Here is a 23,948-nt window from a genome sequence, read left to right on the forward strand (position 1 = left end):
TTTGCTTTTCTACCCACATGATGTAAGCTTACATTAATTGAACACTTTATCTTACATTATTTTATTTAATCCTCACAACTCTTCTAGGTAGTCTTACCACCATGCCCATACAAAGGGAGCAAAACAGGTTTCAGAGGCCAAGCAATTTGGCGAAGTTGCAAAATTGAGCATCAGATACAAATATCTGGCTGCAATACTTGGGTTCTTTGGTCCTGCTCTGGGAAATGGATACTGTTTGTTGGTTCGTCAAAGCAAAGATTTTCCTAGATATTGTATCATCTTCACCCAAATCTCTAGGCTTTCTCATTGATGGAAGCCGTGCGGACACATGGCATGTACAGGGAGCTTCTGGCAGGAACCAGGCTGACAGAAAGAGGGCGGAGGTAACGTGGGGGGGGGGATGTTTTTTGGAGGGTGTCGTGGCGCAGCGAAAGGAACCCGCGGGTGTCTCCGCTCCCGGCCGCCCCCTCAGCCTCCTCCAAGTCTCCTCCAAGCCAAGCCTCCAGGCCCGCAGTTTACAGCCGTATCTCCGCGGCCCGCCCCCAGCGCAGTGCGGTCCAATCAGCGCCCCGGCCTGACGCCCTGCCCCTCTGACGGGGTTATATAGGCCTCGGCCATCGCCGTACCTCCACAGCAGTCGCTTGGGCCTCAGCCTGTGAGCTACTGGGACGGCGGCCGCCACCCCCTCCGCGTTCCGTTACCCCCACCTTACGTACGCCGCGCCGCCTCTCTGCGGCCGCCCGCGCAGCGCCGCGGCCGGCCTGGGCCCCCGCCCGCCTCCCTCTTTCCCTCTCTCCGAACCTCTGTGTGTGTCCGCGGCGGGCCGGCGCGATGCGGCTGGGCCCGAGGCCCGCCACGCTGGGGCTGCTGCTGCTGTGCGCCGTGGCAGCCGGCGCCGGGGAGGCTGAAGAGCTGCACTACCCGCAGGGAGAGCACCGCACCGACTACGACCGCGAGGCGCTGCTGGGCGGCCAGGTGAGGCGGTCAGGCCCGGGCTGGGAGGTCCGGGCCTTGCACCGCGGCTGCCGCGGGCTTTGTCCCGGGACAAAGGGGGCGACCGGGCGAGGCCCGGCTGAGGCAGCCTGACAATGGGGGCCGGGTGGGGCGCCACTCACTCTCAGGAGGACCCCTGGGGGTGTAAGCCTAGGAAAATAGCGTGGCCCGGTAGCAGAAGGATCTCTTTTACCCTCCTTAACTAGGAGCAGGATCACTGAGGGTGTGTAGGGGGCAGGGACCTTGGGGAGCAGGTGTGAATCACCCCAAAGCCCCTGGGTAAGAGAGGCTTCTGGTAGCTCTTTTTCTCCACCATTTTGCCCTCCTGGTAGTAATGCTTGACTCCCCCCTGTGTGTCGCTTACTCCCCCCCCAAAGGAAGAAGTCGATGAGTATGTTAAACTCGCCCCTGAAGAGCAACAAAAAAGACTGAAGTCAATCATAAAGAAAATTGACTTGGACTCAGATGGCTTTCTCACCGAAAGTAAGGACGTCCTACACAACTAACAATGGAGACATCCCTTTGCAGAAGGCAGAAATACAAACATTTAAGCAGGGTGTCTGTTGAGTGTAGATTGCTAGTGTTCCAACCAATTAGAGGTACTGTGTGAGAGGCGGAAAAGGACATGGGTGAATAGATTTTACACCTGGAGATCTTTAGACATAGGCTATCGAGTAACACTGTGCTTTCCTCAGTAGTGTTATTAACATCACTGACCCTGCATACGGTACCTGCAAGTCATAACTAGAGCAAACTCCCTGTTCCTCTCGCATGACTTTGTATCAGTATCAACTGTATGATTCATTTTAGAGAAGCATGCTAAAAACCTTAAGGCATTAAGTAGTTTATTGCTCTTTTGATACATGCTTCATTTTGGAACTTGCTTCTTTTTATAAGCAAGTAGAAAAAGACCTGTTGCATACAAGTTATGTTTATCACAAGTTATTATAGCTGTTAGGGGTCTTGGAATCATTATGTCCACCTTTCTTTGTAGAGATGAAGCTAAAGCCCAGAGGTGTACGTGCTTTGCTCAAATGAGTGGCAAAACCAGGACTAGAATCCATATCTCCTGATCTTAATTCAGTCTTTAGTATCCTTCATTAAAAAAAAAAAAAATCTGAGTGCTCTTAAGTAGGTTCTAGAGTCAGAAACAAATGCATGGATTATTAAAAGAATATTCTAAATAAATTGCTGTGCAGCTGCCTCTCCTCATTGCTTAATTCATGTGATGAAGCCTATCAACTTTCCAAGTTGATCCTCAACAAAAATTCAGGAGCTGTTTTGCTATAACTCTTCTTTAAATGCTGCTCAGCATCTGAAGAATGAAGTTGCTGGAGAGAAAGTTACAAGCTGGTAAATTTAAGCTGTGTTGTCAGTAAAGTATTCACATTGATGCCCTCAGGAATATTAAGGTTTTGTTCCTTCTATTTAAACAAGGGAACCTTTAGACTAACTATCCAATAAGAATAGGTCCATCTTTGGTTACACTAGAAAACACACAAAACAAGTTGATTTGGAAGATTTGGTGGTATCTGTCCACAAGGGCTTACATTATGTTCAAATATTTGTCAACTTTTTTAAAAATTAAAATTGAAAGGAACCAAGTCCAAATCTTCATTTTATAGATGAGGAAACAAAACCTTGAGAAGGTAAACTACCTTATGGCAGAGCTGAAATGTGAACCCCTGTTTCTGGTCTCTGTTCCATTTTGTGTTCTATTATGCTATGATGATCATTCTACCTAAGGACTCCTCTGGCAATTTTGTTTTCATTTTAAGGTCCAGAACTGGACTCAGGTTCTTGAGAGACGGCAAAGTCCAGTAGAAGGAGTTTGGGGTTTGAAGCCAAACAGGTTTGAATATGGATTCTGCTGCTTACTAGCAGTGGGTCCTCAATTCCAAACCTGTTTCCTGAACTGTAAACAGTGATTATAATTGTCTTCTTTTGAAGATTAGAGACAATGTATATAGAGGACCTGATATAGTACTTGTTCAATACATGGTTGCCATAATTATTCTGCCCTGACTTAGAGTTTCAGGAGATCGGGAGAGACAAAGTATCTTTACTTCCTATTCACCTGACCTCCCCCAAACCAACAGAGGAGTACTACTCTTTAGACCAAATGGTGTATTATCTTTAAATCAAATGGTGTACTCTTTTTTTTTTTTAATCTTTTTTGGTCTTTTTTTGCCTTTTTAGGGCAGCACCTGCGGCATGTGGAGGTTCCCAGGCTAGGGGTCCAATCAGAGCTACAGCTGCTGGCTGCACCACAGTCATAGCAACGCCAGATCTGAGCTGCACCTGCGGCCTCCACCACAGCTCACAGCACGCCGGGGATCCTTAACCACTGAGTGAGGCCAGGGACCAAACCCCCAACCTCATGGTTCCTAGTTGGATTCGTTTCCGCGGAGCCACAATGGGAACTCGCAAATGGCGTACTCTTGCTGTCCTTGCAAATATTCATGTTTTTCTTCCCCCACCTCCTTTTTCTTATAATTCTCTATGAATAGATTTTTTTTTTTTTTTTTGGCTGTGCTCAAGGCATGTGCAAGTTCCCAGGCCAGTGGCTGAACCCGCACCATAGCAATGATCCAAGCCGCTGTAGTAACAGGGATCCCTAACCCTCTATGCCACAAAAGAACTCCTCTATGAATGGATTTTTAAAAGTTGCTCTGCAAGTGGACAGTTGAGATTTGGAAACTTCCCCCCTATGTCTTCAGGTACCCAGCAAAGACAGATAGCTGTTTATGATTTATAAAGGGCGTAAATCATAATTGCTACCCATAACTTTGTTTTATGATGTAGTTAAAGCGAATGTACTGTAACAGTGTTCTTAAACTTCAGTCACATGACTACCTTTTCACAAGTTAGGCCGTATTTATTTACCTATTATTTCTTTAATGTAGTCTTGATTCAAGTCAATGTAAGAAAAACCTTTGCTCATAAGTGAAGAACACTTTTTTCCATAACATATTAAAATAAATGGGTAGGAGTTCCCATCGTGGCGCAGTGGTTAACGAATCCGACTAGGAACCATGAGGTTGCGGGTTTGATCCCTGCCCTTGCTCAGTGGGTTAACGATCCCGAGTTGCCATGGCTGTGGTGTAGGCCGGTGTCCACAGCTCAGATAGACCCCTAGCCTGGGAACCTCCATATGCCGAGGGAGCGGCCCAAGAAATGGCAAAAAGACAAAAATAAATAAAATAAATGGGTAGTTATTCAAGTATTTGTGCTTCCTGAGAGATCTGTGAAAGTCAACAACAAAAGTTATCTGCAGTTTTTTGGATAAGATTTTTTAAAAGTCAAGTGCTATTTTGGACAATTGGTTTATTTAATAAGTACTTGTTGAGTTGGGAGCTTTCAAGGCATTTGGAGTACCTCAGTGAACAAAACATACCAAAACTCTCTGTACTCAAAGAGTTTATGTTCTATGTAGATCACATATTATAATATTCTTAGATTTCAAACAGCTCTCCCTGCCTCCTACTCCTATTTTATGAATACAGCTAGGTCAGTTCTCAGTCACTGTTTGTAAACACTAAAGTTGTTTTTTTTTCTTTCTCCTTTTAAAGAAGGTTTAAAAATCCTCACTTAAGTATCAGAATTATTGTCACATTCATTGTGTTCTGGGAAATTCTCGTAGGTGAACTTAGTTCATGGATTCAAATGTCTTTTAAACATTATGCTATGCAAGAAGCAAAACAGCAGTTTGTTGAATATGATAAAAACAGTGATGGTAGTGTGTCATGGGATGAATACAACATTCAGATGTATGATCGTGTGATCGACTTTGATGAGAACACTGCCCTGGATGATGCAGAAGAGGAGTCTTTTAGGCAGGTGAGTACCTGGGCACAAACTTCCTTTTGATCATATCGGTTCACTTTACCTTTCTTGCCTGAAGGAGCACAAAAAGGCCTGAGGTCATAGACTGGATTGCCTTGTTCTCTAGGCAATCACCTGTTCCACTTCACTGGTTATTTTGATGGTTTCCTCTGTGGCCAGATTTCGGTCTCTTGTTGTGGACCACCTCAGTTATCCTTGCATTTGTCTTTCTTAGCTGCATCATTTGTCCTCATTTCCAGAGTTGCTTTTTTAGTGTATTTTGAATATGTATCTCAATATTTTCTTTTTTATGTTATTGAACAATCAGGGTGTTTTTGTTGTTTTAATTTTTTGGCTGTGCCTGCCACATTTGGAAATTCCTGCCCCAGAGATCAAACCCGTGCCACATCAGTGAAACAGCCAGATCCTTAACCCACTGCTCCATGAGGGAACTCCATGAACAGTTAGTTTTATGTCATATTTATTAGGAAGGCTATAGAGGCTCATGTTCATTTTTAAGCACATAGTCTTAAATAAAAATAACTCTAAAATTTTTAAAAATTGTAAAATACACATAAAATTGACCATTTTAACCACTTTTAAGTGTGCAATTCAATATTGTTTACTACCTTTACCTTGTTAGGCACTCAATCTCTAGAATCCCTTTCATCTTGCAAAACTGAAACTCTAAACCCATTAAACAACTCCCCGTTTCCGCTTCCCCCAGCCCCTGGCAACTACCACCTACTTTCTGCCTCTGAATTCAACTACTCTAGGTACTTTACATAAGTGGAATCATGCAGTATTTGTCTTTTTGTGATTGGCTTATTTCACTTAACATTCTCAAGTTTAATCCATGTTGTAGTATGTCTCAGAATTTCCTTTTAAAGACAATAATATTCCATTCTAGGTATATACAACATTTTGTTTATCCTTTTATCAGTCAGTGGACCATTAAGTTGCTTCAGCCTTTTTGGCTATTGTGAGGAATGTTGCTATGAACATGAATGTACAAATATTTCTTTGAGGCCCTGCCCTCTTTTGGATGTATATCCAGAAGGGAATTGCTGGATCATATGGTAATTCTATTTTTTAATTTTCTGAGAAATGGTAGCATTGTCTTCCATAGTGGCTGCACCATTTTAAATAACTTATTTTTAAAGATTCACTGTCACTATGAGTTGTGGTACTGTTGTGTCTTATAATGTAATTGGTTGAAATATTTTTCTTAAGTTGAAGAAAATATTTAGGAATAGGAACTTTTAAAGACGATTACTATAAGCTTGAAAAATTGCTGTCTCAAATATTTTTTTTAATCTCAGAGGTAATTTTAAAGACTTTTTGAAAAAGAGCTTTTGGTATGTGGACAAAATAAAACCAAACACCTTGTTGCAAAATAATGTATCCCAACATCTTAGTCAAGGATGCTTAGAAAACATTTGGGCCTCCTCTGTTCTTTAACTTATATGTCACATTATATATAAGTATCTACCTTTTAGTTTTTAAACTGAAACTTAGCTTTGGCCATATTTTTATCATTGTATGTGCTGTTTATTTTAGAATCGTATCTGATCGTATCTGTAGGTCATCACTAACTCAAAATCAGATGTGTCTCTGCTAATGATTATGTACACGCTACACATGTACTGCCATTGTAGAGGTTAAGGGCTTCAGCTTTGGAGTGTGTCTGCTTGGCTTTACACTGAGCTAATTTTACTTAACAGTTGTGTGGTTTTACGTAAGTTAAACCCCCTTTTGCCTCAGTTTCCTCATATCAAAAAATGGGGATGATAATAATATGGGTAAATAGTAATAAATAGTAGCAGTTGGACTGGTAAGCTGTGTTGATTTGAAAGAATATTGTTGAAGAAAACTTGTGTGATTCACCTAAGTTTATCTTGCATATTTATGTACAGTCAGCTTTTGAAAGTTGTTTAGGCATTTGTTAACTCTATTAGCTTTAGATTAGTTAGGATTTAATTTATAGAGAAAAAATATATCTTTTTTTTTCTCCTTAATTTGGGTCTTCATCTTATAGCAGACTGAAAAGAGTATAAATCAGTCTTTTCACTATTTAGCACTAAAAAGAAAACAAATGATGATAATGAGATTTGGGATTTGCCTGTCTACTTGTTATTATTCTCCTTTACTGTAGGAATTAACTCATCTTCAAAGCATCATTCGAGATTCGAGACTTTTCTAAAACCATTGTGTGATATTATGACTTCCCTACCAGGGAACAACATAGAAGTTAAATACGGTATTTTTAAATCTTACTAGAATTAGATCCTGTGTCCTTTTTTTTTTTTTTCTTTTTTCTTTTGGCACTCAAAAGATTTAATTACTAGCCCATCAAAAAGTAAGAAATATGTGCATTTTTTTTTAAATCTGTATTCTTCCAGAGGTGGGGGGTGTGATGTAATAATATACAATGCTGTTGAGACAAAAATCTTCATTTTGAAGAGAAAAATTACTCATTAATATAAACTATTTATGAACAGTTTTTCTTTCAAAAGATGTTAGATTCTAATGCAATGTTTCCCACCCAGGTACTCAGTACGTATTGATTATAAAACTCCACTTTTAAAGAAGGAATTAGATGGACCTAATTGAACACTTCTCAATGGGAATCCTATTGGTTATTCTTTGACAACTCAGTAATGTTTTTACATGAAGTTCTATTTTTAATACTTTGATACATATACTTTATTTGATATATATATGTGTCACTAAAAGTGGATATGGGGTGTGAAGATGAACCCAGAAACAGTTGCCCTTATTTTTCAAAATAAAAAATCAAGGATGAAGAATGAATCAATCTATATCAAAGTTACACACTAAACATTATACCGTAAATAAAACAACCATAAAAAAATAATTGGATATCTAAATAAAATGTAGCATTTCTATATGGAAGGCTATTAAAGCAAAAAGCAATTTGATACCTGAATTTATTCTTTCTAATATTTTCATATAGAGAATAGAGATAACCTGGAAATGCCTGAAAAAGCATTTCTTTATGATCAGATGAAGATCAGCACCTTTAAGCAGGATAATTAAAGTTTGAGGACCTACCTGGCAAAAGCTCAACTGCTCTAACTTCTCAAGCCAGCTGCTGAATATGCATATATAAGCAGTATTTATTTATGTAAGATATAATCTTGCATGTGGCTAATCAGAATTTTTAAGACCTGGACTTTTTGTTCTGCTGTCACAGGTTATATATTTCCTCATGTAAAATCTTTAGTCTACCAAAAGATGGCAGTTTTGTTCTTCAGAAGTTTCTGTTACAGTATTAAAAAAAATGATTATGGTAGTTTCTTTCTACCTTCCACTAGAACATAGTTTTTATACAGAAGAAAAAAAAGGGTTGAGGTTTTATGAAACTGGCAGTCTTTTGTGTTATCTTTTAGAAATTTGCAACTTTGAAAAAAAGGTCTTTCTCTGTATTGGCTTCTTTAATATGAGTCTTTCTTGTGTTCTTCAAATGACCATGATTAAAACTTTTTAAAAAATCACACTATTCATTTTATTAAAAATCTGAGAAATATAAACCAGAAAACTACTTAAAAAAAAAAGAAAGAAAGAAAGAAAGAAAGAAACCTTGGCCATTGAAAGAGATCCTTTCTTTCCATAGGCAAATTTGGCCAAGTTCAGCTCCCTCTGCTGAAACATGGACCTTTTTGCTCCAAGCTGAAGGGTTCTTTCATAAGGAAATCTAAGCACTTAGTATTTTGAATAGTGATTTATTCAAAAAGAACTTGATCGACTCTACAAAGTACCTCAGGTTCTTGTTTTTCTGCTTTCCCTCATGTTAAAGCTGAACATAACATGTAAATTATTTTGGTCTGATTATTTAAAGTTATGAAATAGTAAGTTAAAAGGAACTGTTTGGAAACAAGTTTAGTGGTTTTTTGTTTTTTGGTTGTTTTTTTTTTTCTTGTAATGATTGGTTGTCTACAACTGGCTAGTGGAATCTGGATGTTTAAAAGACAAATTCTTTGGGGAAGCAGTGAGCCGCTCCACTGTAAATCAGTCATCATAAAAGAACTAGTGTTTTGGTAAATGACTGTTACCTAACTTCTATTCTAAAAATCCAAAAAGAGCATTTCTTTTCAGTAGTGAAATACATAAATTAAAAGCTTCTAAAATATTTGAAATTGTGCTTTTTAAAAAATATGCAGTTTAATTCACATCAGTTTATAGAAAGGAAAGTTATTCCCAGAAATTCTCGAAATGGGATGTATGTAATATTAGCAATTTGCCACTCATGGCTTCCAAGCCTCTTGATTATAGATTTATCTTTGAGAAATTCGTTAAAAGCAGTCTTGCCCCTAATTAGCTGCCACTTCTTGTTTCCCTAGTAGAGGGAGATGGGCATGAGAAAGTAGAGAAGGGTGTGGTTATTTAACCTCAGCCTCAAAATAGGCCCATTTCAGCTGTCAATGTGCTTTATTTGGACATAGAGAATGAACAGTAGACATCCAAATATTATGTATATTTACCAAAAGTATTCTCATTAGAGGACCTTTTTTTTTTTGAAGCCTGTTTTTGAAAAATCAATTTGAAGACCAGAAACACTTAGGCATACCAAAGAATTAATACATAGTCTAAATTTATTGCTTTGGGGGCATTCAAAAAAGTATTGAGATTGTTAAAGAAGACAATGTTGAGTACTGTAGAAAGAACAAGGAGGATCCAAGTTCAGTGTTAGCTGTGTGTGTAACATCCCTTTCAATAAATCACTTTAATCTCAGTTTCTCTTTCAATAATAGTAATATGTAACATTTTTTTAATAGCTAATACTTAACAGTTCTAATTGCTTGACAGGAATTCTTATCCCAGTTGCTTAATAGAGATTTTTTTTGTTATAAATTATTCGGTTTATTTAAATTAAAAAAAATAGTTTGTCAGTTTCTCTCACCCTCCCTCCCCCACCTCTGGCAACTACCAGTCTGTTCTCTGTATCTGTGAGCTTAGTTTTGGGGCCTTTTTGTCTTTTTTTTTTTTTTTTAAGATTCCACATATAATCAATCATACAGTATTTGTCTTTCTCTGATTTGTTTCACTTAGTGTAACACCTTTGAGGTACATCCATGTTGTATCAAAAGGCAAGATTTGGCATTCCCATCATAGCTCAGCAGAAACAAATCTGACTAGCATCCATGAGGATGCAGGCTCAATCCCTGGCCTCGCTCAGTGGGTTAAGGATCCAGCATTGCTGTGAGCTGTGATGTAGGTTTCAGACCTGGCTTGGATCCCTTGTTGCTGTGGCTGTGGTGTAGGCCAGCAGCTAAGGCTCCAATTCAACCCCTAGCCTGGGAACCTCCATGTGCCTCGAGTGTGGCCCTAAAAAGACAAAAATAAAAAATTAAAAGGATGGATAAGCAATGAGATCCTGGCTCTAGCACGGGGAACCATATTTAGTCACTTATGGAACATGATAATGTGAGAAAAAGAATGTATATATATGTATATATGACTAGGTCACCTTGCTGTACATACTAGGAAGGAAATTGACAACACTAAACCAGCTATAATGGGAAAAAAATCATTAAAAAAAAATCAAAAGGCAGGATTTACTCTTTTTATGGATGAATAATATTCCATGATAATATTCCACATAAATGTGTATATATATATAGATATAGATATATATATCCACACACACACCATAATTTCTTTATCCATTCATCCATCAATGGATATAGGTTGTTTCCATATGTTGGCTATTGTAAATAATGTTCATATATCTTTTTTACTTTTGTATTTTCATTTTTTTGAATAAATACCCAGAAGTAGAATTGTTGGATCAGATGCGAGTTCTATTTTAATTTTTTGAGGAATCTCCATAGTGTTTTCCATAGTGGCTCCATCAATTTACAGTCTTACCAACAGTGCACAAATATTCTCTTTTATCTGCATCTTTGCCAACACTCCTTATTTGTCTTTTTATAACAGCCAGGTGTCAGGTGGTAACTTTTTATGATTCTGATTTTCAATTCCCTGATGATTTTTGATGCTGAGCATCTTTTCATGTACCTCTTTGCCATCTGTATGTCTTTGGAAAATGTCTCTTCAGATATGCTCATTTTTCAGTTGGACTGTTTGGTTTTTTGCTGTTGAGTTACATGCGTTCTTTATATACTTTGGATATTAGCCTCTTATCAGATAAATGATTTGCAAATATTTTCTCCCATTTAGCTTTCATTTTGTTGATGGTTCCTTTTGCTGTGCAGAAGGTTTTTAGTTTGATATAGTCCCACTCGTTTATTTTTGCTTTTGTTGCTTTTGGTGTCAGATTATCCCAATTGTATAGTTGAGGATACCAGAGAAGTTAAGCAATTTGCCCTAAGTAACAAACTAGTAAGTGGCATTGTTGGAATTCAGATCGGAGTCTCTCTGACTGTAGAGCCTGTGTCTCTATTACTGCTTCTAATAAATGTTTATTTGTCCAACTTACCTTCAACAGGATGATGTGAAAAAAAAATGATAATGGATGTAAATATATTTTAGATTTCACATAGTTTGCATTTTTCAAAGTATTTTTAATGATCTGGTATGAATGAGAGCCTTAAGCATGTTCAATATTTAATTTTCAAAGCTTCATTTAAAGGACAAGAAGAGATTTGACAAAGCCAACCAGGATTCAGATCCCGGTTTGAATCTTGAAGAATTTATTGCTTTTGAGCATCCAGAAGAAGTTGATTATATGACGGTAAGGAAAAAAAACTTTCAAGATAATTATTGAATGGTCAAAACTTTAAAACTTGCTTTAAACAAGTTTTAACAAGTTTAAACAAGTTTTAATTACAAAGTAATTAAAGTGTATAGCAAACAGAATTTTGGGACACAGGAAGATCCAAACTTTTCCCTGCTTAAGATAAGGAGTGGAAAGAAGGAGGTTTTCTGGTGGGGTTGGCGGGGCAGGGGTGGTGGGCGCTTATTGAGACAGAAAAGGTAAGAGGTTTTTTAAATATCTGTAATATATTTGAGCATCAGGCTTTCCCTGGCTAGTTTCTCATTCATAACCAGATTATCTTCAGTACCTTCCTTCTTCTTTTGTAGCTTTCTGACTTGTCTCTAGTTTTTCAATATTAGTAACATTAGAGCTTCCTATTTAGTTTACAGCATCATTAGTGAAAACCTTTGGACTGGGAACACCTATCATGTTGGGGGTGTGGGGGGTGCAGCTGCTAATGATTAATAATGTTTTTGCAATTTTAGACATAATAGGTCCTCTCATACTCTTGGAACTTAAAAGAAGTACTGGCTCTTCAAAATTTTGTTGAACTCTAGGCTTAAATCAACATTAATAATTAAGTCCCAGCTATGACTTGGTAAGCTTCTCGAGAGCAGAAACTATCATATTGGAGGGTAAAGATTAATATAACAAATGGCTTTTAAAAAATAGACTAAATATTTATATTGAGGTCTGTTGCCTGGCATCAACCTCCAGCTATGTGGCTTGGTTCCCTGGATATTTCAGGGAGGGAAGATGTAGCTTGTTGTTTAATGGGTCAAGGTCAGAGGCTGCCACCTTGGGAGTAGGCTGCAGATACTTCTTTCTCTATAGCTGGGTGGCAAGACATTACCATTAGTACCAATTCTCTTGCCATTGTGAGACTTTTGATTTTCAACTTGGTAGAAAATATACAACCTCTTTTAAGAACATTGCTGGGCACATTTTGTTTCAGGGCCAAAATTAAGTTTAGCCAAATGAATTGAGTACTAGCACATACAGCAGAGGATGTTGGGTTTTATTATCTGGGGAATAAGGAACAGTTGAGGACTGAGGAGGGAAATGACCAGTGAAAGCAATGAAATAATTTAAGCATCATGTGTTATGGCCCTGGAATATAAAGTGGCAATGGAATGAAATAGACTCGAGCAACATTTTGAAGAAAACATAGATGGGAATGAGGACTGACCAAGCATGGGAAGAGTCAGATGACTGAGCTTTGGGGTTTGTGTCACAATGATACAAAGGAAATATTAGTGCAGAATGGAGCATGTCAGGATGTGGAAGGGTGTTCTTTGTACTGGCAGCATATAAGGTGTGTGACCGTAAGTGATGTGTCATTCAGAAGCGCTTCATTAATTCCTATTTACCTTAATTGTATTTATGTATCCCTTTTTCCCTTTAAGGGTATATTTGATAAAGGACAAGGCAGGGGTACAAGATCAACTAAGTGATTCTACTTTCTGCTAGAAATTGAAATTTAAAGATATTTTCAAGGAGTTCCCATTGTGGCTCAGTGGTTAACAAATCTGACTAGGAACCATGAGGTTGCCGGTTTGATCCCTAACCTCGCTCAGTGGGTTAAGGATCTGGCGTTGCCGTGAGCTGTGGTGTAGGTTGCAGATGAGGCTTGGATCTGGCGTGGCTGTGGTGTAGGCTGGCGGCAACAGCTCCAATTCGACCCTTAGCCTGGGAACCTCCATATACCATGGGTGTGGCCCTAAAAGGAAGCCCCCCCAAATAATAATAATAAAGATATTTTCATTCGTGTAGTTCCAAAAATTATTTTAACCAAAGCAACATTATTGAAATAAACCTATTGTTTTCAGAGAGGACTGCTCTTTGAAAGGAGAAATATTTATCAGATCACAAACTCCTTTAAAAAATATGATGCAACCAACATCATATGCTATCACTTACATGTGGAATCTAAAAAAAGGACACAATGAACTTCATTGCAGAACAGATAATGACTCACAGACTTTGAAAAACTTAGGTTTTCCAAATGAGACAGATTGGGGGTGGGGGGATGCTCTGGGGTTTGGGATGGAAATGCTATAAAATTGGGTTTTGATGATTGTTTTACAACTATAAATGGAATAAAATTCATTGAGTAATTATCAAATATATGATGCAAACTGTGTACCCAGTCCCAGAAAAAATCCTGTATACATCCATTCTCATGCACATGAAATAATATTGAATTATAATTTCTGGAGAGTCTCAGATCCTCTCTCTAAAACTAATCTTTGGATCTCCAGGTTAAGATCTCCTGGTTTCTATATATAAAATCTGTAATATTTGATTTTCAAAAACTTTAACAATTTGGATTTAAGTGTTATTTCATACAGATGTAGATAAAGCCCCTGGATGTGAGTAGAATTAGAGACTTTTGAGTATAGATTTCATTATGGTGGTGATGCTAGAATCCAGATTGAAAGGTATTCCGGCAGCAGTGGGAAATGAGGAAGTGAGAGGAGTAGATGTAACCTATGAGAGGAAAAGAAAAACCAGGGTGGTAGTTAAAGAGTGCAACAAAGTCATGGAAACGGAATGTTAAAGGCATAGAAGAAGGAACTGGTGGAGAAGAGCTGGAGCCTTGGGAAAGGCTGGAGTTCACAGTGAAAGAATGTACTCAGGAAACAGGGATGTATGAGATCTAGGAAGACAATTAAGGGTTTCTTAATTGAAGAGGGAGAGAGAGCTTTAACTGCTGAGATCAAAGGGAAAGATGAGCGTTCTAGGCATAAAAATAGAGGTAATTAAAGGTGAGGGTGCAATGCTAGTGAACAGAGAAGCATTTCAGGAGACCTGCACCATGTTTAGAAAAATAGCAGGGACTTTGCCAAGAGAGTATTGAAGAGAGTTGGGGTGAGGTGCAAAAAAAGTGGGGGTTTCAAAAAACAGCTATAGAGTGTGTGTTAGGGAAACTGAGGCAGAGACAGACTTCCCAGCTTCAGCGTGAGCCCACCAAAATGGCAAAAAATTAATTTACAAAGAGTACGTTTCTATGTTTGTGTCTTTCTCTTTTAGACTTTAGGGTTCTGGAATAAAGGAGAAAGTGCTATGGGTCTCATGTAAGGGATGGGGATTGGCATGATGATAAGGGTGCGAGGGAATATAGAAATGTAATAGGGGAGTATTGAAGCAGCTGTCCATTAAACAGGTCATCTTGAGTCAAGTGTAACTAGAAAGGGTGTGATTTTTGGGGTCACAAAGGATTGATTGGTAAGAATCCTTAATAAGAATGAGGAACAGATTTGGGGGCAGTTTGGGATAGATTGTGAAAGAGGAACCAGGGAGGTTGAGGTTTTAAAGGGGACCTGACCCATTTCAGGTTTGGGGGCAGAACATCAGTTCTGTGTAAAGATATCTAAGGTTAGGGTTCTTCTGGAATTGTTAGTAGACAATAAGATATGTCATTCTTTAGAAGGAAGGTAAGGTGCAGAAAATAGTGAGTTTAGTGCTGAGGTTGTTCTGGAGGGTGACATGGAGTTCTCAATTAGCAGAAGCTTAAGGATGTTGAATTTAAAGCTACTTAATATTTGGGGTTTTATTCCTTTTTCTAAATTCCAGTGATGAGAACGATTGTCTTGCAAGTATGGACAACCAAAATGATTATTCGTAAAGAAGTTCTATAATAGGATTCATTCAGACGGTGATGGGATTGAAACTTTTGTGACTAATTTTTTTCTTATGAATATACATGCAATAGGAATTTGTCATTCAAGAGGCTTTAGAAGAACATGACAAAAATGGTGATGGATTTGTTAGTTTGGAAGAATTCCTTGGTGACTACAGGCGGGATCCAAGTAAGTAGCTTGAGGATGTATGGGGGGGAGGAGAAAGAAATTGAAAGATAGTCTTGTTCATTGCAAGCTCTGTTTGATAGAGAAAAGTGGAACAAGACCCGCCTCATTCTCCTTGTTTTGCCAAGTGAAATAAATACAAGCAAAATAAAGGGACCTTTATTTTATAAATTATAGCTTATCTGAGAATGCTGTTTTGCTCACTTTTGTTCCCTATCTAGAGCCAAGCATTTTTCTTCCTTTTCAAACAGATATAATTATCAATTCCAATAGGTTAAGAAATACAGGTTGGTTTTTATTTATTTATTTATTTTTTAGGGCCGCACCTGTGGCATATGGAAGTTCCTGGGCTAGGTGTTGAATCACAGCTACAGCTGCCTGCCTACGCCACAGCCACCACAGTGTGGGAGCCAAGCCGAGTCTGCAACCTATACCACAGCTCACAGCAACGCTGGATCCTTAAACCACTCAGTGAGGCCAGGGATCAAACCCACATCCTCATGGATACTAGTTGGATTCATTTCTGCTGAGCCACCATGGGCACTCCCAAAGGTTGATATTTTTAAACAGACCTCTATACCCTTGTATATAGATCTGAAAGAATAAAAAAATATAAAATCCTATAGGTACTGATATAGACTGTGGAAGGTGGCTTACTGAGTGTTTGAAGTTGGAGGAGTTTTTATAGGCAGCTTTTTCTATAAGCAGCTGTCTTTTCAGAATTTTTGCTTAAAAGCGTCACTTGCTGTGAATGTGACTTTAAAATTATGCATGGCATTACTTTGTAAGAACATGCAAAACGCTTTAGTTACATGATGTACATAAAAACATTACACAGCTCACACTGGGGAAAACTATATGAGAACAAGTAGTAGCATTTGACAAAATTACTAGTTTATGATAATATGCAACAATTTAAAACTGAGTCTTTATACTTGTATATCACTTTTGAAAATTACTATGGAGTTTGTACTTCTTTCAGGACTTTTCAGTTAAATAGTTCTGTTTCTTTGGGCCTCCTTTGTGTGGTAAGCTTTCATTCATTTCATTTATTCTAGGGCAATACCAAACTTCTTACTGGATACATGTGATATTCTTGTGTATGCATATTTGTGTTCTTGGTTTTTTTTTTTGTTTTTTTTTTTAATATATTAAGCAGCAAGTGAAGATCCAGAATGGATACTTGTTGAGAAAGATAGATTCCTGAATGACTATGACAAAGATGCTGATGGCAGTCTTGACCCCCAAGAGCTGCTGTCTTGGGTAGTACCCAATAATCAAGGCATTGCACAAGAAGAGGTGAGTGTTGCAGAATGACTGCCTCCAAATTGGTACTATTGATAATAAAAGAAATTCAAAATCTTAAGCCAGAGAAAGAAGTTATGGAGTTATTTATTTAGGATCAAGGCATTACTCTTTCTTGATTTAAATCCGTGATGTGTTTTAGGTTGTTTTAGATTGCCAAGGAAACAAGGAGGTTGTATGATGTATGAATTCATAGTGTGGTAGAATAATAAAAGTATGTATTTACCTTTACGGGTTCTAGATGAGTTATATTAATTTTGCTTGACTTTGAGATAATCCTGAATTGGATTTGAGTTGCAAGGAGGCAGAACCCAGCAGAAATTAAGAAAGGGGGTATTGAGAGATGCTGTAGACAGACCCAGTCTCAATGGTTAATATTTTTAGATACTTAGACACTAATGAGTACTTGGCATACCTGAATGGTTTTGACAAATCAAATCACATTAAAATGTGAACATCTTGCTGAAAATGCTTATTATACTTGACACCTTTTTGTTTTGTTTTAAAGGCTCTTCACCTAATTGATGAAATGGATTTGAATAGTGACAGAAAGCTCTCAGAAGCAGAGATTCTGGAGAACCAGGACTTGTTTCTTACCAGTGAAGCCACAGATTATGGCAGACAACTTCATGATGAATATTTCTATCATGATGAGCTTTAATCCCTGGGTGTATCTGAGTAGAGTACTGGCTCCTTTTATAGTTTGTTATCAGCTTTACTTTTGTGATAAAATGTTGATGTTATATTTCACACTAAGTCTTACCACAGTCAAAAGTATCTTAATGTACATTCTAATTTTGGCCTTTTAGAAGAAAAATAAAACAAAACCCTGATATTTATTCAAAATGTATTGAAGAAATGAAACCATATTGTGCCATATACAACAAAGTCTTTCCTAAATATTCCATCTATTTAGTAATGTATTGTGGAATATTTGAGTTCTGTTTCCATACTTGAAAAAATGGGGGATTTTAGAGATGCCTGAACAATATTATTTAAGTAGTATGTGACTGAGCTATCAAGTTTTGTTTTAAGTAGATTTAATTTGGGAACTGACAGAAGGACATTCTTTTTAGACTTAGCATTTTGTTTTAAAACCTTTAAAGGAACCTTAGAAGGACTTATACCTCACATGTTAATGTTGAGAAGTCCTACTTAATTTTAAAATGGTTTCTATAAAGGGTTTTATTGTATGAAATAGAACTTTATATTTTTGCATATGTATAGATAGTAATTATATTTAATGTGTAACTATAGCATTATGATGTGTGGAATTTGACATTGTCCAGAACTCTTTTCTTTTTGACTGATTAAAAATGAAACGTCCTATCTTTTTATATGTTTGGTTTTTTTTTTTCTTTAATCTTTCAGTTAAACCTTGAATTTAGCAAAAGTTTTATTGTACTGTACATTATCTCACCTCATCCACTCCTGTGTTTGGGAAGTGAATGTTCCCCAAACTGTTAAATTATATTCTTTTTTGTTTGTTTGGTCTTTTTAGGGCCACACTCACTGCATATGGAAGTTCCCAGGCTAGAGTTCAAATCAGAGCTGAGCTGCCAGCCTACACCTCAGCCACACAGCAATATGGGATTTGAGCCACATCTGTGACATACACCACAGCTCACGTCAATGCCAGATCCTTAACCCACTGAGCAAGACCAGGGATCGAACGTGTGTCCTCATGGATGCTAGTCAGATTTGTTTCCGCTGAGCCACAATGGAAACTCCGTTAAATTGTATTCTTATTGCATATTCTTATTTTGCTTTTTTTTTGATAAAATAATTATAATTGAATGTACACCTGACGCATTTCAGTTGCTATTGTAACAAATATGGTTTTGCTATTTGGGGCTAAAAATAATCGTAAGAATCACAGGTTGAATTCACCAGTAGAGCTGGTTAGTTACCACCAATGAAGCGGTTAGTCATATTAAATTATACTTGATAAGCATTTGTCTACACTAAGTTTAACCTTATTCAGGAAGTCTGCTTACTACCTTTGGGGGAAGTAAGAAAAGTGAGAAGGTGAGAAATTCATTTTTTCCTGTGACTCACAGATAGTTTTTCTTTTTTCCTAAACTACACTTATTTGTGGGTAAAGAGGTCAGCTATGCATTCTGTTAACCTTTTTTCCAATATAAAGTTGTCTGTTTCATAGCATTGGTGGGCTCAGCAAGTCCTTATAAGTATTAGAGAAAACCTGAAGCTCTTTTCTGATAGAATTAACTGAATCTGCTTACTTTACATCTACTGATGAAGGTTGCGAATGCAGATTGTAAACTTTCACACTTTAATGATAGCTTGCTTACCCTGGTATCTAAAGTACATGGTTTTCATTTTAACTTACAACACCTGTCCAGCTTTTTAAGAATTAAAGCAATACTATTATTACTCATCTGTCACTCGTCAGCCTTGCTGAAATTGGGATATTTGTAATAACCAGTCTGATTATTAGCTTGCTAAGCATTTGATTTTCTTACTAAATTCTCCAAAATCTATGCCAGAATTGTTAGATCATCAGGTATGGCTTTTTATTTTAATCTTTATTTATTTTTATGGCCGCGCCTGCAGCATATGGAAGTACCCAGGCTAGGGGTCAAATTGGAGCTGCAGCTGGGGCCTACACCACAGCCACAGCAACACTGGATCTGAGCCACATCTGTGACCTATACTGCAGCTTATGGCAACACCAGATCCTTAACACAGTGAGCCAGGCCAGGGGTTAAACCTGCAAACTCTCATAGACCATGTCAGGTCCTTAACCCCCTAAAGCCACAGTGGGAACTCTGCTTTTTAATCTTTTTTTTTTTTTTTTTTGCTTTTTTGGGCCACACCTGTGGCATATGGAAGTTCCCAGACTAGGGGTCCAATCAGAGCTACAGCTGCAGGTCTACACCACACCACAGCAACACAGGGTCTGAGCCACATCTGCAACCTACACCATAGCTCACGACAACATGGGATCCTTAACCCACTGAACGAGGCCAGGGATCAAATCTGCAACCTCGTGGTTCCTAGTCAGATTCGTTTCTGCTGCACCACGGTGGGAACTCCTGTTTTAATCTTAATGAGTTAAGAGTTAGCAATGTATATTCAGCCTCAATTTCATGCAGATATAAGAATTTGGTGACATTAGTGATCACCAATATCTGTACTCCTTTAGTTTCCAACCTCCCTGGGGGTAAACAAGGGCTAGTTCTGAGCAGTCAAATATGAGTGGAAATCCTGTGTCAATACTAGTAGCCTGGGAAGACTTGCCCAGTGACAGACTTTTGCTGTGCCTTTGTCATGGATCATAAAGGCCTCACTTGGGAGTTCCCGTTGTGGCGCAGTGGTTAACGAGTCCAACTAGGAACCATGCAGTTTCAGGTTCGATCCCTGGCCTCGATCAGTGGGTTAATGATCTGGCGTTGCCGTGAGCTGTGGTGTAGGTTGCAGACACGGCTCGGATCCCGAGTTGCTGTGGCTCTGGCATAGGCCGGCGGCTACAGCTCCAATTGGACCCCTAGTCTGGGAACCTCCCTGTGCCACGGGAGCGGCCCAAGAAATGGCAAAAAGACAAAAATAAATAAATAAATAAATAAATGGGAAGGAAAAAAAAAAAAAAGCCTCACTTGAAATGGTGACTCCACAAGATCAGAGTACTCTTGACTTCTGAATGACCACATGAAGTCAGATGGACCCTCAGTGGACTTTTCATGATTAAAAAGATTATGTTATACTGAGATTTTGGTGTGTTTTTATTTTTGTTTTTTGAACCACAGCAGAGCCCAGCCTCTCCTTACTAACCGAAGATTAGTAAATGAAGCATCAAACAATTGTCTTCTGTATGCATATGGGGAAAAAGAATCAAGAGTTTCCATACCTTCTGCCAAGTCAAAATAGAAGAGGTTGTTTTTAAAGCTTTTATTTGTATTTTAACTTTATATAAGCCTCTTTAAAGCTTTTATTTTGATTTTAATAGAATTTTAGGATAATTTGAATTTATCCTTATAGCATGAGAGTGAACATAGAATGAGACTTTTTTGAATTATTAGCTGATTCTGGTTGAAGGATTTAATCACGTCCATTGTGTTCGATTTCATGTACTACTCCAAAATGGTCTTTGCACAAATTAGTTCATATATGGTTGGGCGAACAATATACAAGACAGAAAATGACGTTCTAGTTTAGGATATGAACTTGAAGGAAGCCAGGACATTGAGAGTAAAAGCCATGATGTCATGTTTGCCTTCCTTAGTTCTTTCCTTTGCAGTTTTTTTTTTTTTTTTTATAGACTATTTTCGGAGCAGTTTTAGATTCACAGTAAAATTGAGTAAAAGATACAATGGTTTCCCATATAGTCTGCTCTTCACATATGCATGCCTCCCCCTCCCTCCCCCACCCCAATCAAAATCCCACTGGAGTGATATGTTTGTTTCAATTGATGAACCCACATTGACACATTATTATCACCCAAAGACCACAGTTTACATGAGGATTCACTCTTGGTATTGTACATTCTGTGGGTTTGGGCAAGTGTATAATGACATGTATCTACTATTGTACGGAGTAGTTTCACTGCCCTAAATCCTCTATGCTCTGCCTTTTTTCATTCCTTCTCCATCCAGCCATTGCAAATACTAAACTTACTGTCTCCCTAATTACGCCTTTTCCAGAACTTCATATAGTTGTAACTATTCAGTATGTAGCCTTTTCACATTCTATTGCCATTTTGAATTTATGCTACTGTTTAAGGTTTTTGTGTTACCATATTTCCTTTTAAGTGAGAAATTTCTACTTAAGCTTCTGTAAGATCTTTTCCACTTTGGAAATTGGTTTGGGAAAGTCAATTAGAGTCAAATTTCTCAAACAAGTGCAACAACTGATTTGCTTCATTTCAACTTTGGATTTTTTTTGTCAAATAAATATTTGACCAAATTTCTTGGCTGCTATGAAATTTTTAACAAACGATATTGGTAAGTAGCTCGACTACTTAAGGACCTTCAGAGCAGCTACAGAAATGTCTCCATTTTACTTGGAAAAAATTACTCAATTCAGGTACAAAGGAAAACAAGTACTGTGAAAATCCTAGAGGGGAGTTCCTGCTGTGGCTCAGCAGAAAGGAGTCCAACTGGTATCCATGAGGACTCGGATTCCAACCCTGGCCTCTCTCAGGGGGTTAAGGATCTGGCATTGCCATGAGATGTGATGTAGGCCAGCAGTTGTAGCTCTGATTAGATCCCTAGCCTGGGAACCTCTATATACCACTGGTGTGGCCCTATAAAGGAAAAAAAAAAAAATCCTACAGTCTAGTCTCGGTCTTGTGTACCCTAAAAACAAAAAGTTTCTAGTTTTGTTTTTTGGGTTGTTTTTGTTTTTGTCTTTTTAGGGCCACACCTGTGGCATATGGAAGTCCCCAGGCTGCAGGTCGACCATCAGAGCTGTAGCTGCCACAGCCACAACCAAGGATCCAATCTCCGTCTGTGACCTACTCCACAGCTCATGGCAATGCCAGATCCTTAAGCCACTGAGTGAGGCCAGGGATCAAACCCACGTCCTCATGGCTACTAGTCAGGTTCGTCACCACTGAGCTGCGACGGGAACTCCATAATTTTGTTTTCTATTCTACAAAGATATTTTTCTTCTCTTCTGAGACCAGGTTCCAATGAACAGAAGGCAACACTCTTTTCCCTGTTGTACCATGAGTAGTGGTTGGTAACAAAGGTAAAGCGATCATACCATTACAAAGCATGAACAGAGGTGGCTTTTTGTGCCAGCTGCGGGCGTGTCTGAATTGATGCTTTGTTGTTCCAACTAACAACAAATGACCTCATGCAGGTGGTTGATTTTGTAAGTGCACTCTATAATTTAAAAAAACGATTACATTTAATTGCGGCCTGGCTTCATGGCGGGAAGGGAAGGGAAGCTAGGCTAAACTGAGGCTGAGCTGTGACTAAGCTGTTTACAGGTATTTCACCTCACCATCATACAGCAATTCATCTTCCATCTCTGTTCCTTCAGCCCTTCCACTTTTTATACCCCAACAGTGAGACTTTTGACTCCCAAACCACCCACCAAAGCAAAACAACAGATACTGCCAGCTTAGAGAAGGAAAGAAGAGAGTAATTTGTTTTAGTGCCACTCCCTGCTCAGTATAAAGACATGATAAACACTTATTTATAAAATTTCCTATGTAACAAAAAGAAAAACTATAACAGTTCATCTAGAAATCAGTGTGTTACCCTCCCTCAAAGATAAAAGAATGGAATGTAGCTCCTTAAGGACTGTAGCTGTATCTTCCTTATCATTGTGTTTTAGTGCTAAGTATGTGATTAGCACATAGCAGATATTTATTGAATGAATTTACTGATACTACAAAATGAGAGAAAACTGACATACTATCAGTTTGTTTCAGTGACTGTATTTTTTACGCTGTCTCTTAGCCTGTTCTTGCCTTATGTTCTATTTTCTTTTCATTTATTTGGATGTTTAAATATAGTCATGTTTTAGTGTCTTTGAGATTATTCTCTTAGTTATGGGTGTTGTCCCATTTGTTAGTCCACTGACTCTCCCTTATTGTGGTTTGCAAATTTTGACCGGATTCACATTTAATCAGATTTGTTTGCATGGAATCTGGTGTGGCTGAGTTTGTAGAAATGTCCTCAGCTGGACCCTGTGGATTTTATCAGTTCTAGACAATTTTCTCTATATAATTTCTTAGCTTGAAGTTTCCAGACTTCACAATAGTGTGAATTTGGACTGCCCATGTATCTGCATGGGTACAGTTTTGGAGACTAATTTCTCACTAGTGACCTTATCTACCCATGACTGGCAGATCCTGCATTTCCTTGTTCCTTTGTAAGGCCAGCAAGTGGAGTTTTTCTGGTCTTTATCTCAAATAGACCCTCCTTCATGGTCCTGGCCAGCTCCCCACTACAGAAGCATCATTGTCTTTCCTTTTCTTTGGCATTACGGCCTCAGCTCTGATGGTTAAGACCCATATTCAGGGGCCCTTTCTATTTCTTGCTCTTGTACTCTGATCTATATTCATAGTGCTTTGAATTCTATTTTGTCTCACATTCAAGTGTGTTTGGAGCAGGATTCCTGTCAGCCATTATGGCTAAGAAGCCTTACTGTTCATTTATATTGAAAGAACTGGATTTTTTTTTATGTGACTATCAATTTAGTGGCATAAAATAATGCAATGTATATAATGCAATCCTAAATAAATGCAATGTGCAGATTGTGAGAAGAGCCTTCCTGCTAGTTAGATCTTATTCGTGTTTTGT

General features: G+C 38.2%; 1 protein-coding gene across 3 annotated transcripts; it reads left to right on the top strand.

Moving 5' to 3' along the window:
- The first annotated feature begins 607 nt into the window (after nucleotides 1-607).
- Nucleotides 608-18,011, top strand: RCN2 (reticulocalbin 2). 3 transcript variants are annotated; one of them, XM_047795718.1, is made up of 7 exons: nucleotides 608-975; nucleotides 1,371-1,476; nucleotides 4,637-4,833; nucleotides 11,423-11,536; nucleotides 15,276-15,372; nucleotides 16,526-16,668; nucleotides 17,183-18,011. In XM_047795718.1, the coding sequence occupies exons 1-7, from the start codon at nucleotides 832-834 to the stop codon at nucleotides 17,333-17,335; spliced, it is 954 nt and encodes a 317-aa protein (XP_047651674.1). In that variant the 5' UTR covers nucleotides 608-831; the 3' UTR covers nucleotides 17,336-18,011. The 3 variants fall into 3 exon arrangements, with proteins under 3 accessions (XP_047651674.1, XP_047651675.1, XP_047651676.1); XM_047795719.1 differs by having other exon boundaries at nucleotides 636-975; nucleotides 16,529-16,668; XM_047795720.1 differs by having other exon boundaries at nucleotides 636-975; nucleotides 11,435-11,536.
- Nucleotides 18,012-23,948: the final 5,937 nt, after the last annotated feature.

The sequence above is a fragment of the Phacochoerus africanus genome, chromosome 9 (genome assembly GCF_016906955.1).
Source record: "Phacochoerus africanus isolate WHEZ1 chromosome 9, ROS_Pafr_v1, whole genome shotgun sequence".
Lineage (NCBI taxonomy): Eukaryota > Metazoa > Chordata > Mammalia > Artiodactyla > Suidae > Phacochoerus > Phacochoerus africanus.

What these genes read in the sequence shown, in the direction of transcription:
- RCN2 (XM_047795718.1), top strand. Translation starts at nt 832, where the DNA reads ATGCGGCTGGGCCCGAGGCCCGCCACGCTGGGGCTGCTGCTGCTGTGC. An exon ending in AAGAAGTTGATTATATGACG is followed by an intron (nt 11,537 to 15,275) that starts GTAAGGAAAAAA and finishes TACATGCAATAG; the next exon opens with GAATTTGTCATTCAAGAGGC. An exon ending in AAGGCATTGCACAAGAAGAG is followed by an intron (nt 16,669 to 17,182) that starts GTGAGTGTTGCA and finishes TTTGTTTTAAAG; the next exon opens with GCTCTTCACCTAATTGATGA.